Source organism: Mytilus edulis, chromosome 6 (genome assembly GCF_963676685.1).
Source record: "Mytilus edulis chromosome 6, xbMytEdul2.2, whole genome shotgun sequence".
Taxonomy (NCBI): domain Eukaryota; kingdom Metazoa; phylum Mollusca; class Bivalvia; order Mytilida; family Mytilidae; genus Mytilus; species Mytilus edulis.
In genome coordinates this window covers 30,601,997-30,618,614 of record NC_092349.1, presented here as the reverse complement: position 1 = coordinate 30,618,614, position 16,618 = coordinate 30,601,997, and the positions used below count along the sequence as shown (strand labels likewise).

The 16,618-nt window shown below is 33.0% G+C and overlaps 1 protein-coding gene across 2 annotated transcripts in view; it reads left to right on the top strand.

Moving 5' to 3' along the window:
• The window catches only part of LOC139527484 (uncharacterized), an 87,322-nt gene that overhangs the window by 40,847 nt on the left and 29,857 nt on the right, over window positions 1-16,618 (top strand). For both annotated transcript variants that reach the window (XM_071322967.1, XM_071322966.1), the window contains 2 exons: window positions 3,335-3,459; window positions 7,727-8,914. In XM_071322967.1, coding sequence (XP_071179068.1) covers window positions 3,335-3,459; window positions 7,727-8,914 — 1,313 coding nt within the window. The remainder of the gene's footprint in view (window positions 1-3,334; window positions 3,460-7,726; window positions 8,915-16,618) is intronic.

Genomic DNA, 16,618 nt, shown 5'->3' with positions numbered 1-16,618 from the left:
CTAATTTCTCTTGAGTTCAATTTGAACAGTTGAAGTCTTGGTATTATACGTAAAATACTCTTTAGAAATTATTTCTAACTTTAACAATTTCAGATACATGCGTGTTGTCGAATTGTCTCCGACTGGTGATAGATAATGGTTCTGATTTTGTGGAATGTGTTTTATTGTTGGTCTTTTTGACTATTTACACTATGAAAAAAAAGTGTGTCTGACTTTGAGCAAAGATCATGTCATCTTCATTTTTGCAAGCATATAAAATTGAGAATTGACAGACTGATTAAACATGGTAATGTTAATCTAACAGCATGAAAGGTCAACGCACACAAGAGCATTTCACAGAGAATGGAAATAGGGAATGTGTCAAAGAGACAACAACCCGACCATAGAGCAGGCACCAGCCGAAGTCACCAACGGTTCTTCAAACTCCCTTACTCGGAGGCGTCCTTCAGCTGGCCCCTAAACAAAAATGCATACTAATTTAGTGATAATGGACGTCATACTAAACTCCTTAATTTGTATTTTTCCTATAATGTGTCTTTATGCCATTTTTTATCTTTTTTTTTCATAGTAGTTTTTTTGTGTGAATACATTTATAACATTATGTTGACTAATGTACCCAAATTGCTGAAATATTTACCTATTATGTCTCACACATTGTTGTCAATATAATGGAATTCTATGCAACTGTCATACAATTGATAGATTTTGATAGCTTTACCACAAGGTATAAACCACGACTTTCTGTAAACCAAGTTAGAATACACTAGTATAAATTCTAATTGTAATTAACAACTCTTTTAAAGTTTCTATTATTGATATATACAGCATTTGCTTTAGTTTTTAGTTGATAATATAACTTCATAAAAATACGTCACTTTTTGTGGCGTTGATCATGTGACTTGCAGTTTATACTTTGTACTGGCCTATGCTGTCGTAAATTGATTAGAGGTGTCTGTTGTTATTCTGCAGAATACACGTTGTAATGTATTGTAATATTCTAACTTTATGTATTTCCCTGTGATAAGTGTCCTGCGTACGTTTTTACTGTATACCTATCACTCAGTGTTGTCACTGTATCAATATTGTTTACACTGCGTTATAAGCAGTAGTTTTGACTAAGCTGAACATAAATGGATTCAACCCACATTTTTTTTTAATTTCCTGTACCAAGTCAGGAATATTATGTTAGGTTTGTGACCCGGAATTTTTTTCGTTTAATCGATTTATGAATATTAAACAGCGGTATACTACTGTAGCCTTTATTTTCACCTCGGTTTTGGTTTTGGTTTGTAACCACGATTTGTATTCATTTGATTTATTAATGACTATTTAACAGCGGTATATTGCCTTTCTTTATGAACTCCGATAAAGGCGAACTAAAATGCGTCTTAGAAGCATGATTATTTTATTAGTTGTAAGTGGCTTTGAACTAGCTGTCAGATAACTGCGAGATCTCTTAGATCTGTTCCTAGTGTCTTTTTGTTGTTGGGATGTACAAGTACCCGGCCACGTCCACTTGTATTTTTTTCCATCTGATGAGTTAAGCCTTTTTAAACTGGTTTTAACAGTTCATTCTTATAATGTACTGTTAAACCATTGTCCCAGATTATGGGGAAGGTCGGTATCCCGCCGCATTATGTGTGAGGATCCTGTATTTCAGAAGTTGTCATTTGTTTATGTGTTACATATTTGTTTTTCGTTCATTTTTTGTACATAAATAATGCCGTTAGTTTTCTCGTTTGCATTGCTTTACATTGTCATTTCGATGCCTTTTATAGTTCACTATGCGGTATGGGCTTTGTTCATTGTTGAAGGCCGTACGGTGACCTATAGTTGTTAATTTCTGTGTCATTTTGGTCTATTGTGGAGAGTTTTCACATTAACCATCATCCCACATCTTCTTTTTATATCGACAGTGTAAGCGTTGCAATCTTTATAGCATGCATCAAACGTCATGCAAAATCACAGTTATAGTTTTAATGCCATAAAAGGAGATAGGATAAATTTTTAGGTATAAAATGTTCAGGGAGAATATGAAACTACTTTAACGCGATACAACAATTCACAAAAATTTATTTTATTGAATGCCATCTTATCGATAAGAATGCGTAATTAAAGAACCGTGTTTCTTTTTGTTTTTCTGGATGTTGTTGATTTAATTTTATATACATGTATATCAGGTCAAAATAGTCGACCAATAGGAATAATTAATGTCCGAAGAAACACCAATTTAAAACTCAACAAACATCTTGTCGATCAAAAAGTCAAGCTGAAATCCAGATGAAATCATCTGTTGTGTAGATATATACTCCATGTACTGCTTGGGTGTTGCTACATAGAAATGTAAGGTCTATATTTGGGAAGATGAATAATTTCTTTATCGCCCCTCATTGCCAATGTCTTCTGTAATTATAAAAATAAGAAGATGTCTCATGTTGCAATGAGACATCTTTCCACAAGAGATCAAAAGACAGAGAAAGGAGTATGTTCAGTAAGGTCCTAAAATGGCCCCCTTTTTTAGCGTAAATCTCAAATTCGGATTTATTGACCAATATCACAATAAATTAAAGCTAATATAGTGACTAGATAGGAAATAAGCTATTTTGTTGAAAACTTTACGTTTCTACGTTACATTATGACGTCACAAGTTGCACTCATATTGATTTTTCACGAAAAAATCAATGAAAATAGGTAAATTTCAATAGATTATTGGACAGGAAACATAGAGCGCATACGTCGACAACAAAGATCTTTTAAAATAATGTTTGTGAAAACATTTCACATGTCTTATTTGAATATTAAGTTTGTCGACGCCTGCGCTCTATGTTTCCTGATCCTTAATTTGGTTGAAATCCAGCTCATTTTGTCAAATTTCACCAAAATCCCTTATCTTGACCTTTTTGGGATGTAAAAATCAACGTCTTAGACTTAAACTTTGACAAAAACAGTTCTGTTTAACTTTCTCAAATGTATTTAATGCAACTTAAAACCTTTATTGGCTTGTAACTATGAAGTTTATAATTGGGGCCAAATATGGCCCTTACCGAACTTACTCCTTTAACATCTATACATGTAGGTCTTCAGAAATGGTTAAGAACAATTAAGAATGTTAAAAAAGTTCATTCAGAATATGTCGTCTCTTTATTGTCTGTAAAGCATACACACGGAATATATATATATATATTTTTTTTGCTTAAACGAAAACGTCAAAAAACGTGAAGGCGAGAATATACAAACATACCTTGAATCCTTGATTCGCGCCTGCGGATTAGAATTGCTTTAATAAGATATAGATGACAGACAAACCCTTGTATTCTTAATAATGTCTTTACAGAATACATTGACTTCTGGCTTGACAGTATTCACTGTTTTCGTGTAGATGATGAAGATACTACAGCTCATTTATGTCCACCTGTTATCATAGTTTGCACTGGTATTGACAAGGTAACAGACAAAGAGGTATATATTGTATTCTTTAAGGTTAATGTTGCGTATACAGAGAGATAAATCTAGTTCAAATAATAAATTTTGAGCTTTTTACCTTAAAACGGGACATACGATGTTTGATTTTTTCATTAAATAATTAAGTACTCCTCCCGGTACAAAATGATGTATCATATTGGTATAAATATCACTAAGATAAAAACCAAGGTATCATGCAAACCTTACCTTAAATCATCTGTAGATTTTTTATATATAACTATCAGAAACAATATAAGAAGCGATATACCAAATTCATCTGCATACGGGATAAACATTTTTCAAATGATTTGAACTCATTCGGTATTGCAGAGCTTCCAGCTGCTAATCAGACTTTGTAAAACCAGTATCTGGGCATAAGGTTGATGACCAGGTTTATGTCAGAGGACGTCTCATCCTTTTTTTTTAAGTTCATCGAAAGATACAAAGACCTTTTTGATATATATTCCTTACCTATATCTGAAATATTACACGATAGTCTTAAAATATAGATTCTAGGTACTGACGATGTTAATCATCTTTCTTATATACGTGTTGGTGTTCTTTTATTTGCCTTGAAAGGTCTATGCTGTTAAGAGGTTGGTCAGTACTTGTAAATCCCGTCATTGTGTTATTGTGCTATGGTATTCTTTGCATTTTTGTCTCAAATTTTAGCTTATGTGTTATGTGTAAATGATGACTTACAATCAATATTAAACAGGAATGAAATGGCATAAAATGAAAACATAGAATTGGTCTAACCTAGCTTCGCGAAAACACTTCGATTATTAAATTGTTGTTGAAGTTGTTTACAATCACATATTAATATATGTTTCTTCATTGCAACGCTCTTTAACAAAAGTGGTCATTTGGTAATTAATGATTGCTTCAAAGTAATCCAAAGATGGGCAAATGGAGTTTTTGGTCATCAATTTCGTAAGTGTATGACATAGAATTCAGAAATATGCATATATTCGAAAGGAGTTTTGGTTTAACAAAAATGAAAAAGGCGTTTTGTTGATTGACAGAATTTAAATTTGAAATGTATGGCATTCATGTATATATTAATGAAATGCGCATCTGGTGCAAGAAAATTGGTACCGTTAATTTTATTAAAATATAACATCACAATTTCGCATAATCGGCTAAAAACGTCCAGGACATGAAAAGGTGAAACAATTCAAACGAGAAAAAATAACGACCATATTTTATATAACAAAATAAAAAATAAAACATGGATGACCAAGACAACCACTGTACTACAGACTCATTAAAGACTGTTGTCGTGTTAAACGTGTACGTGAGCCTACAACCCGTCCCTCGAAAAAACCCTGGTACAGTGGTGTAACAGCAGAACAAACTGCAAAAATCATTTCAATGGGCTTAATTGGTACGAGGCACTTATACAATAGACACAGACAGTAAGAATATTTGCAGTTACTTAAAAGCTAGTTAGCAGTAAAAACAAAATTAATAACTAAAACATGTACTCCCAGGCTAAAGAGTCAATCCTAACACATCCACCGGATTTGATATTAAGAAGTCATTAACAGTATAATGTACTGTTAAGTGTGTTATATAAAATGCGATATTGTGGCTTACACACAACCCTATACTGTGTTTGGACTATCAACAATATATAGTTAAGAAACTATTTGTACTCCAAGAGAACCACGGGGACACTTGGGTGAACAGACAAACCGGAGAGATAATAGAAGATTTATCCCCAGGTCAAAGTAAGGGACAACTATGACCAACCAAAGCCCCATAGATACCCGTTCTAGTTAAAAACTCTAGTCTAGTTACAAGAGAAGTGTGTGTGAGGGTTAAACTCACCCTTGTAATGTTCTTAAATTTCCAACGCCCCGAGTCAACAACGAACCCACACGTATTTAGTAAAATAAGGAAACGGAATACTGTTAAGTCTTCAATATTCGTTATAAGAATAGAGAATTGAAACTGAGAATGTGTTAAAGAGACACCAAACCGACCACAAACAAGAACACAACCCGATGCCACAAATGCATTATCGCAGCGAGGACATTCCGCAACCGGAAATAGGTTTTAAGCTTGGCTCTAGAGAATAATGTATACTTGTTCAGCGAAATGATGCCACACTAAACTCCGAAACATACAAATGAACCAAAAATAAGAAAACACACAAGACACAGCAATACATGTGGAAAATAAACATGTTTTGCTAGACAACTCCCCCTTTTCCCTCTAGCTAATGTGGAATAAACAAACACTTAGTTGAGTTCGATTGTTATAGACCCCCTGTTCGTCGCAATTATGTTACATGTGAGTTTTATGAGCTAACGAGATTTAATTTCTTAAATGTATAGTTCAAGATAAAATATGTTTAAAAAAGACAACTTAAGACAAATTTATCATTTGGTTTGTTTAATTTCGGTCTGAAATGATTTTATTGTTTTCATTAAATCATTTTCTTGTTGTACTTTGAATTAAGCTCTTAGGTGGTTTTTTTAACTACCTAACATAAATTCATCCTTTGCTTTGGTTTAAAAGCTAGCAATACCTCCCGCTTATATGAAAATACCGCACGTCCTGACAGGAATACAGTGTAAACAAACGTAAAACACTCAGCACAGAGATATACATTAGTAAATTATAAAATAGTACATAACGTTATGTAAAATGCAGAATAACAACGGGCAGCTCCTTTAAACTAACGACAGCACACCAGGACACAACAAAATATACCCACTGGACTTATAAAACATGTAAAACAAATATCCTTACTGAGGGGGATCGGTGGGGTCCTGATCCCGAAATCCTTGCCTTGAAAACATGAAATCCAGAGGTCCCAAATTTACAAAAATTTCAAATCACGAAATTCGAAAAATAAAAATCCCGGATACCGAAAGGGTCAATACCGAAATCCAGAACTTTAAAAACAGCCGATCACGACGTCCCAAAACAAAAGGTCCTGCCCCTTTTCATTGCTAAAGCATGAATGTTAGATATATACTACGTATTGCAATGCAAATTCACACGGCAAAACACTTATATTCGGAATTAGGTCACGTTCGGCACTAAGCAGACCAGATGAAAAAGATGCCAAACTACAATCCAAGGTAAATAGTTTTTAGAAGAGTACAGCAAATAATAAAATGACGCATAATATCCGAAGAACAAATATTGGAATTTCTCTAAAATTGTATATTTTTCTCCTTCTCAACTCCGTAGTACAAAGTTGTTCGATGCAAACATGCCAACGTCAGGAATCATTTGTATCGGTGTTATGCGTGATCTTGGTCGTACTTAGCTACTTTGGATATTTTCCACTTTCAGAAAACAGTTTTGAATAGTTTGGTGTTAGCCCCATTACTTCAAGCGAGTTTCGAGTGGATTCAGACATTTTTTTGGGGACAGTTATTGATGAGTATCAATAGGCTCAGAATATGGGTCTTTGGATATCAAGCCGTCTGTTTTATGGATGGAAGTATGCAGTTAGTTGATTTTCTGGGGGTCTAGTTCTCTAGTTAGTAAAATTAATAGTTTGATGTGTGTTGTTATGAATGAAGCAAAAGCCAGTCAATTTTATTTCATTTCATATCCACACCATCTATCAATCTAAGAATCTAAACAGGGAAAGTAGTTTTTATTGCAATTCCAGAAGTGTTGCACAAAAGTATAAATACATGTAAGCATAGAATGGGGCCATTTTGGTGCCCCTGGCTTTTTTTTTTTTTTTTATTAATTTGTTGATGATATTCTCAATCAAAGGCGAAATTGTTGTTCTTCAGTACCAACATTTTGGAAAAAAAATATTAAAAGGAGATTTGGCTAGTCGAGAATCCCAAACTTCTGTAGATACCTCAATGCTATTTGTATGTGGAATTTTCGTGTAGAGGGATTGAAATCTTCAGAGACAAGTGTGGTGCCAACAGGAAGAAAGTTAAAAGCCTGCATTTTACTAATGTAACGGTTTTTTTCATGTGACATAATAATAACATCTATAACATCTTGCCGAAAGTGAAAGGCTACACATTCCGTTTGTTTTAGTGAAACGACTGATTTTCCTGGGTTTTTATCAATTTTAGGCAAAAGATAAAATCTTTTATTTTTGGTTAAACATGTGTGATGTTTAGCCACAGTTGAAGATCCTTTGCGATTGTAAATAAAAAAAAACACGACAAAAGTCATTCATAGTTATCTTTATCGTGTAACTCTGCCAAATCAATACTAGTAGTTTATAAGGAATACCTCAAGGATTAACGTTGTACTTTCATTTCCTTTTCAGGCTGAGAAAATGGAATATGAAAATAAATTTCTTAAGACGTTCGGGACTCAAAGGAAGAGCCGTCACAAAAGAGGCATGATCCACTTTATTTCAAACACAGAGTTTCATAAAGAAGATTTTGAAAATTTAAAACAACATATTTCAGAAATTGCAAAGGAGATGAATTATTTTACTAATAAACTTCCTACAAAATGGATCCAACTAGAAAATGTTCTAGCAGTTTTAAAAGATCTAAAGAAACAAAACAAGACGGGATCTTGTGAAAAATTGGAAAATATTCTTAAATTAGCTCAGAAAATTTCAATAACAAAAGATGAATTGATTTGTTTCTTGAATTACCAGCACAAAATTGGGAATATTATTTTTTTTGCGGATAAACCTGGTTATATCATTCTACAGCCACAATGGTTAGTCGACTGTTTCAAATGCATTATGTGTGATGATAATAAGAAAAAGTGCATCCCGGAAGATCTGTACGAGTTAAAATATAGGGGTATATTATCTGTAAATCTGATCGATAATCTGTTTAGTAAAGTGCCAGACTTACGGTTTGGAGATTATGAACCTCATATCCTTGATGTAATGGAGAAATTTGATATCATAGTTAAACGTGATTCAACCAAGTCATACTATTTGCCATGCATGATTACTCGTTCAAGTACTCCCAAAGACATTATGAAAGAATGTCATACTGAAAAGTCTCATTGCACATGTACACCTTGGTTGGTGTTTGAATTCACATTTCTTCCCATTGCCTACTATAATCATATTCTGTTCAGTTACATCAGAAAGTATACAGTGTGTAAAGTAGAAGAACTTCCAGCTTTGTATGCAGGAAAAGCAGTTGTCTTTTTAGATGAAACAAAATTCGCACGGTTAATTATCTGCTTCTCGAGGAATGCTTTATCCTTACAGGTATGGGAATCGAAACCCGTAGGTGATGATATATACAAAAATATCATAGAAGAGCTTTGCGATAAAATTGAAGAGTTAACGGGCCAATTTCATAAATTACATTACAATATAAAAGCCAAATGCAGTAATGGTGATCCTTCTATCAGTGCCGGTCGAATCGGCTATACAGATCTAACTAGCATATGTAAAGATGGAGAATATTTCTGTGAAGAACATCAGAACAGTCATAGCAAAGAAAACATAGAGAAGACATGGCTAAAACATGCTTTAATTGTAAGTATCTAATTTTTGTTTCTATTTTTAGTGTATGATCATGGAATATTAGAGTTCACTGTCTAATCAAACTTGTGGATTTGTGCGTCAAATGAGTATAAATCTTTGTTTGTTGTTATCTCTGAAAAATGTTATAGGCAAAAGCCTGTTTAATCGTTTTGCTATCAATGCGAACAACACATCATAACATGATCCTATCTTGACTAATTTTTGTGCTTTGGAGTGTCTGTAATGCTCTACACCTCACTATCCTGGTGTTGATAACCGTGTATAAGTAGGTATGTCTATCACACTATAGACTCATCAAGTTGGGCGTAAATAACTATAAGAAGAGTTCTGAAGGTTTGTTATAGGCAATCTCATATAATCACCTTGTAACATGCTAAGCACATAATAAGACACAATACACACGTTTAAGAACGATAACTCTAATGATCTCCATAACAATAAAATAAAATATAAATTATCAAAGTAGTTAACTTCAGTTCGAAATATACAATAATTAATAAAGTATGTTTTACTACAAATGATAAGCATGTGTACCAAAGTCTATTTCCGTTAACTTTTCAATATCAATAACACCTTGTGTCAACGATCATCATGTAAGGTAATTATTTCTATTGACACTATTTTAAACACAGAACATAGCTTAACGTGTATAAAATACTCCTGTATAAAGTAACTGTACTCTTATACTTCACATACTAGAATCTGAATTTAAAGAATAAGTGTAACATTCGTTCTGTCATGAAAATACCAACTCAAACATGTTAAAGTAAAAAAAACGTACTCTTTCATACTCATGGGAATCAAAATGGACTTTTATATAAAAAAGAAGATGTGGTATGATTGACAATGAGACAAAAAATGACAGAGAAATTAACAACTAAAGGCTACCGTACGGTATCCAAAAATGAGCAAGCCGATACCGAACAGTCAGCTATAAAAGGCCCCGAAATGACCATGTAAAACAATTCAAACGAGATAACCAACGGCTTCATTTATATAAAAAAACTGAACGAAAAACAAATATATAACACATAAAGATACACATTTTCATAACACATTCATATCTTTCATACCAAGATAAAAATATAGAAATACATGCATCAAATTTTTATGTAAAGAATATAACTAATCTGAAAATAAAGAATGGTTTCCAGAAAAAAGAAGAATTAATATATATAAATCATAAACGCTTATCAGTGTTCTATATCTCTGTGTAGAATTTGAAAAGAGTGCCTTAATATAAAAGTTGTTCACAGAGTAACCAATCGGAATAAAGAAATAGAAAACCCACGTTGTAAACACCTAAATGAATATAAAATCAAAATACTGTCATACTGAATACTTTGTGAGAGTCAGTCAACGAGTCAATGCTTGAACAAATATATACAAAAATGTATTTGCATTCTGGTATCGCAGATCAAATTTATAAGTTCATTGTGTGTTAATTTGCTTTGGTTTTTTTTTCTTGAGGTAAGACTTCCAATTGATATTTTATAGTGTGTTTTTCTATGTTGTGATGTTATAGAATTTTTTCAGAAAAGGGAGAAGGTTTGGTACCATTCAAACATTTAATTCCGCTGCAAATGTTTGAACCTGTCTTAAGTCAGGAATCGGATGTACAATCGTTGTCGTTTGTATATGTGGTTCATACGTGTTTCTCGTTTCTCGTTTTTACAAAGATTAGACCTTTGTTTTTCCTGTTTGAATGGTTTAACATTAGTATATTTGGAGGCCCTTTATAGCTTGCTGTTCAGTGTGAGCCAAGGCTCCGTGTTGAAGGCCGTACCTTGACCGATAATGGTTTATTTTTATAAATTTCTATTTGGACTGATACCACATCCTACTGTATCTAAATTTTATTTATTAACATAAATGATCACATCAAGCTGTATTACAATATGACGACCAATCAAAAGTAAGGACTACAGGCATGCGCAGACTTCAGTATTAACTAGCAGGAGGCCAACATAGTTCGGTTCCTTTGAACCTGATTCTAACTGGTAGAATCCCCTCACTTAATGTATAAAGATCCACCACCACCACCATCTAATCTTATTAAAACTTTTAAACATTCCATAACCGACACGAAACAGTTTCTAACCCACCAAATTAAGTTAATCTTACTGTGTAAAATCAACCCCCTGTTCCATGGGTGAGAGGTCCTAAAACATGACATATGAAAAAGACAACTTGGCCCTGGGCAACTATCAAAAAACGTATTAAAGTTGGGACACCTGATGCACCCAGTCTTAACAGAATAAAAATTCACACCCTCGAACGACTTTTCTCATTCCTTGAAATACAAGTCTTGCATAAAACTTAGCCATTAAGATAAGCACTAATCGTAGGTGTGAAAAAACCTTAAAGTCCTACGATAGCTCTCTGTCCTTGACAAGAACTTATTAAATATAAATTGAATTGTTAAATCCCAAATCATGCGAAATGTTGATTTTATATGAACATTATAAGCAATTTTAAAATTCGAGTTAAAAACGAAAGTAGTAATTCAAAGATATAAACAATCCGCCACATTTTGAAATTTTTGTTTAGCAATATGTCGCTTAGATATTTTGAATATTATATCGATTGTTTATACACTTTTAAATTTCACCCTGCTAAGACGAACAATTATCTGTGTAAGAGTTATCTCCCTTTTCAATGTTTATTAGTTGTGTGCATCTCCTTCGTAACAAAAAAAGATATTAAAAAATTTATTTTTCTAACTTGTTCGTTACATCTTCAGGAACATTTGGCTAATTTGGATCGAAGCGATTCGAAGAAATTTTATAGGAGTTATCAACCGTTACAAAATAAATTTGTCGGTATGTTTTTTTTAACTCATAATAGTTATCAAAAGTACCAGGAGTATAATTTTATACGCCAGACGCGCGTTTCGTCTACATAAGACTCATCAGTGACGCTCAGATCATAAACTGTTTACCGTTTAATCCTGGAATTATTTTATTTGAGACCCTTGGGTCCTAACTTAGAAAATTAGGTCAAGGTCAAAGGTCAAGGTCAGGCTCTCAATGTTGACTTTTCCTTGTTTCGGCGTTTTCTCCAACACCTTTAAAGATATGTAAAAAAGAACAAGTGCAAAATGTTTGCTTAATGTAGATATGTTACATTTGGTCTGAAACAATCTAATGGCATCTTATAGGAGTTAGTGCCCCTAAAATGTGTAATTATGAGGTTTTTTTTTATTATTACTTCAACTTTGTTCATTATATAGCCATATGACCTTTACCAAAATGTTGTGTGACATATGACCTTGAAAAGTAGCCATGTTTGCACATTTTTCGTGAATAAGTAGTCGGAATCCATATATTTTGTAATCTAAATACATTTACTTATCACTGTTGACTAAAAGTGACTTTTGATAAACCGCAAGTGACCAATTATCTTCTGATTAAAAGGTAAAAGTATATAGAAACTTTATTTTTGGAATCACTGTTAAAGAAGCTATCGTATGAGACTGGAAGTGACATTAAATTTACCAGAAGTAGCACATTATATCCCCTATTTAACTCAAAAGTATATAAAAACCAATCATTTATTGAATCAGTATGAAGAAACTTGCTTCTTTCCATAGTTTCTTTTAATTTCGAAAGACTTTCAATTGTTCTTAAAACAATTGGTTTTTAATTATATTTGAGAACGTGATCAAGCATAGATAGGGACACAGATTGAGATCTGGACCGGAACCAAAAGTACCTTTAAAGAGAGATCTTGGCGGGTCAGTGACATAGACGTTACCAGCCCTATTCCTGATTGTCTCGTCATCACCAGACATTTACTGGATCATGCACTGGTTGACCATCTGTCAGGGATGTTCTGGAGTAGGCTGTTAGAGATTTCCTTCAAGACCAGAACTTTTTGTACTTCGGGGGACAAATGTTGATCCTCCTAGACTGGAAGTGACGTAATCATGGCCTCTTAAATCGTAAAGTAAATCCGGGACCGAGTATCCGAATTGGATTTACTTTACGATTTAAGAGGCCATGATTACGTCACTTCCAGTCTAGGAGGATCAACATTTGTCCCCCGAAGTACAAAAAGTTCTGGTCTTGAAGGAAATCTCTAACAGCCTACTCCAGAACATCCCTGACAGATGGTCAACCAGTGCATGATCCAGTAAATGTCTGGTGATGACGAGACAATCAGGAATAGGGCTGGTAACGTCTATGTCACTGACCCGCCAAGATCTCTCTTTAAAGGTACTTTTGGTTCCGGTCCAGATCTCAATCTGTGTCCCTATCTATGCTTGATCACGTTCTCAAATATAATTAAAAACCAATTGTTTTAAGAACAATTGAAAGTCTTTCGAAATTAAAAGAAACTATGGAAAGAAGCAAGTTTCTTCATACTGATTCAATAAATGATTGGTTTTTATATACTTTTGAGTTAAATAGGGGATATAATGTGCTACTTCTGGTAAATTTAATGTCACTTCCAGTCTCATACGATAGCTTCTTTAACAGTGATTCCAAAAATAAAGTTTCTATATACTTTTACCTTTTAATCAGAAGATAATTGGTCACTTGCGGTTTATCAAAAGTCACTTTTAGTCAACAGTGATAAGTAAATGTATTTAGATTACAAAATATATGGATTCCGACTACTTATTCACGAAAAATGTGCAAACATGGCTACTTTTCAAGGTCATATGTCACACAACATTTTGGTAAAGGTCATATGGCTATATAATGAACAAAGTTGAAGTAATAATAAAAAAAACCCTCATAATTACACATTTTAGGGGCACTAACTCCTATAAGATGCCATTAGATTGTTTCAGACCAAATGTAACATATCTACATTAAGCAAACATTTTGCACTTGTTCTTTTTTACATATCTTTAAAGGTGTTGGAGAAAACGCCGAAACAAGGAAAAGTCAACATTGAGAGCCTGACCTTGACCTTTGACCTTGACCTAATTTTCTAAGTTAGGACCCAAGGGTCTCAAATAAAATAATTCCAGGATTAAACGGTAAACAGTTTATGATCTGAGCGTCACTGATGAGTCTTATGGAGACGAAACGCGCGTCTGGCGTATAAAATTATACTCCTGGTACTTTTGATAACTATTATGAGTTAAAAAAAACATACCGACAAATTTATTTTGTAACGGTTGATAACTCCTATAAAATTTCTTCGAATCGCTTCGATCCAAATTAGCCAAATGTTCCTGAAGATGTAACGAACAAGTTAGAAAAATAAATTTTTCAATATCTTTTTTTGTTACGAAGGAGATGCACACAACTAATAAACATTGAAAAGGGAGATAACTCTTACACAGATAATTGTTCGTCTTAGCAGGGTGAAATTTAAAAGTGTATAAACAATCGATATAATATTCAAAATATCTAAGCGACATATTGCTAAACAAAAATTTCAAAATGTGGCGGATTGTTTATATCTTTGAATTACTACTTTCGTTTTTAACTCGAATTTTAAAATTGCTTATAATGTTCATATAATTCATTCGAACATATTTTAAAATTTTGTAATTTAATTTCTTTCAGTCTATAAAAAACAATATACACCCTTTAATAACTGATATATCCATTCTGGTGGAATTATAACCTACAATCTTCAAACACAAGTTGTTAATTTTTTATAATTTGTCGAGATGGTTATTACTCATATGTTAGTCAGGCTCCGTATACTCGCCATGAATCAAATATAAATCTTCTTACAGAGTCACCCCATGCTGCCTCTGGAGACTAAACAGATTGTACCTTCGCCTTTACTACAGGCTCCTTCACTGTAGATTTTCCTCTGTTGGTATTTGTTCTTCTGACTGTAACGGTTCAACAACTCTGAACATCTGCTTTATTACCAGCCCTCTTCTCCTGCTTATCAAATCCAAAACGAGACAACTAATGGCTGTAGACTGGAATTAAATTTAAAAGTATGATTCAAAGGATTCAGCCAATTTAAATGAAAATAAAAATGATCTTGTTTACCTACTTTTTTTCTTTTGATGGTAGAATAGTGCAAACAAGTTTTAACAGTTAGGACAATTTGAACGATATTTAAGGCATTGTCCTTGTTATATACCAAAGTCCTACACTAATAAGTTAAAGGATGACTTTTATTACTATCTCGTTCAGAGAAGTTAGCACTACCAGCTTGATGTTCTTTCCTTCCCTCTGAGATTGTCATTTTAAACACGACTATTGTTAATGAAGAATTTTATTTTACTAATCCAATGACTCTTAGTTGCAAGCGATTCCAAAACAAGTCAGTTCCACTATTACCTTTGACCCCTGACAGTATAAACCTTAGGTCTACTTCCTTTACCTGTTGTGTTTTAAATTCTTCCCCGTTTAAACAATAGATGGTTATACCATCATCCTGTGCAAACGCAATCACTGTAGATGCACGATCGTATACATCTAGATCTGATTGACCTGTGAGTTCTAAAATGATCGGTACACATCAAGTATCGAGTTCATTATCATTTTTCAGTTTTGAAACACTTAGTGATTCAAACTAGATCTAGGATGAATGTCCTCTCTCTTCACAGGTTTAATAGGTGAACCTTTTTGGTCTATTTCTCTGTATCATTTCTCAAATGCTGCAAGAAATGCCCAGTATGATTGGTCCAGGGGTATAATGTGGTTATTTGGCGTCGTCGTTGTCATCGCGGCGGCGTCCGGAAATATTCATTCTGTAGTAAAAGTTTTTTTAAATTTTAATAATTTATTTAAACTAACCTGGATTTCTACCTAACTTTCACAAAAGCTTGTTTTTGATCATAAGATAGTATCCAGTATTAAATTTTAAAAACAAATTCTGGTTTTCCGTATTTTACTTATAAATGGACTTTGTTTTCCTGCCACTCTGTGGTCAAAGTTTTGAAAATTTTAATCACTTTCTTAAACTATTCTAGATTTTTACCACACTTGGACAGAAGCTTTTTTATAACCATAAGATAGTATCCATAAGTTAATTTTGTAAAACAAAACTCTGTTTATCAGAATTTTACTTTATATAAATTGACTTCTTTTTTTTGTACCAGGAAAAATTATATTCACTCTGTGGTTAAAGTTTTTGAAATTTTAATAACTTCCTTAAACATCCAGGATTTAAAGCAATTTTGGACAGAAACTTGTTTATGATCAAACGCTAGTATCTTGAAGGAAATTTTGTTAAAATTTTGTACCTGTTTTTTCGTATTTTACTGATAAATGGACTCAGTGTTTCTACCAATTAACATTAAATACAGCCTGCAGTTAAAAAAATTTTTAAAATTATGAGATTCATACTATCCTGTATTCTTACCAAACTTGGACAGAAGCTTTTTGTTATCAAAAGATAGTATCGAGAGGAATATATTTTTTAATTAATTTTTTCTCTCATTTGTGTTGAGCCTGCGATTGACAGCAAAAGTAGGCGAGACACCAAGTTCCGCGGAACCCTTGTTGCAAAAATACGCAACTATGAAGACATTGACTTTTATTTGACACTTTTTATGTACTATTTTATTGTTATTTTAATTATAGTAAATTAATCATGCTAGAATATTCTAGATGGATAGTGAAAGTAATTGTGTATATTTATGATTAAGAAAGTGTTGGCAAATTCCGGAATTTACCTGGTAACTAAAAATAGATTATAAATTATCATTTCTCAAGTTAATTATAGTTTTGGTTTAGATTTAGAATGTTCTTATGATTTTAGTAAATA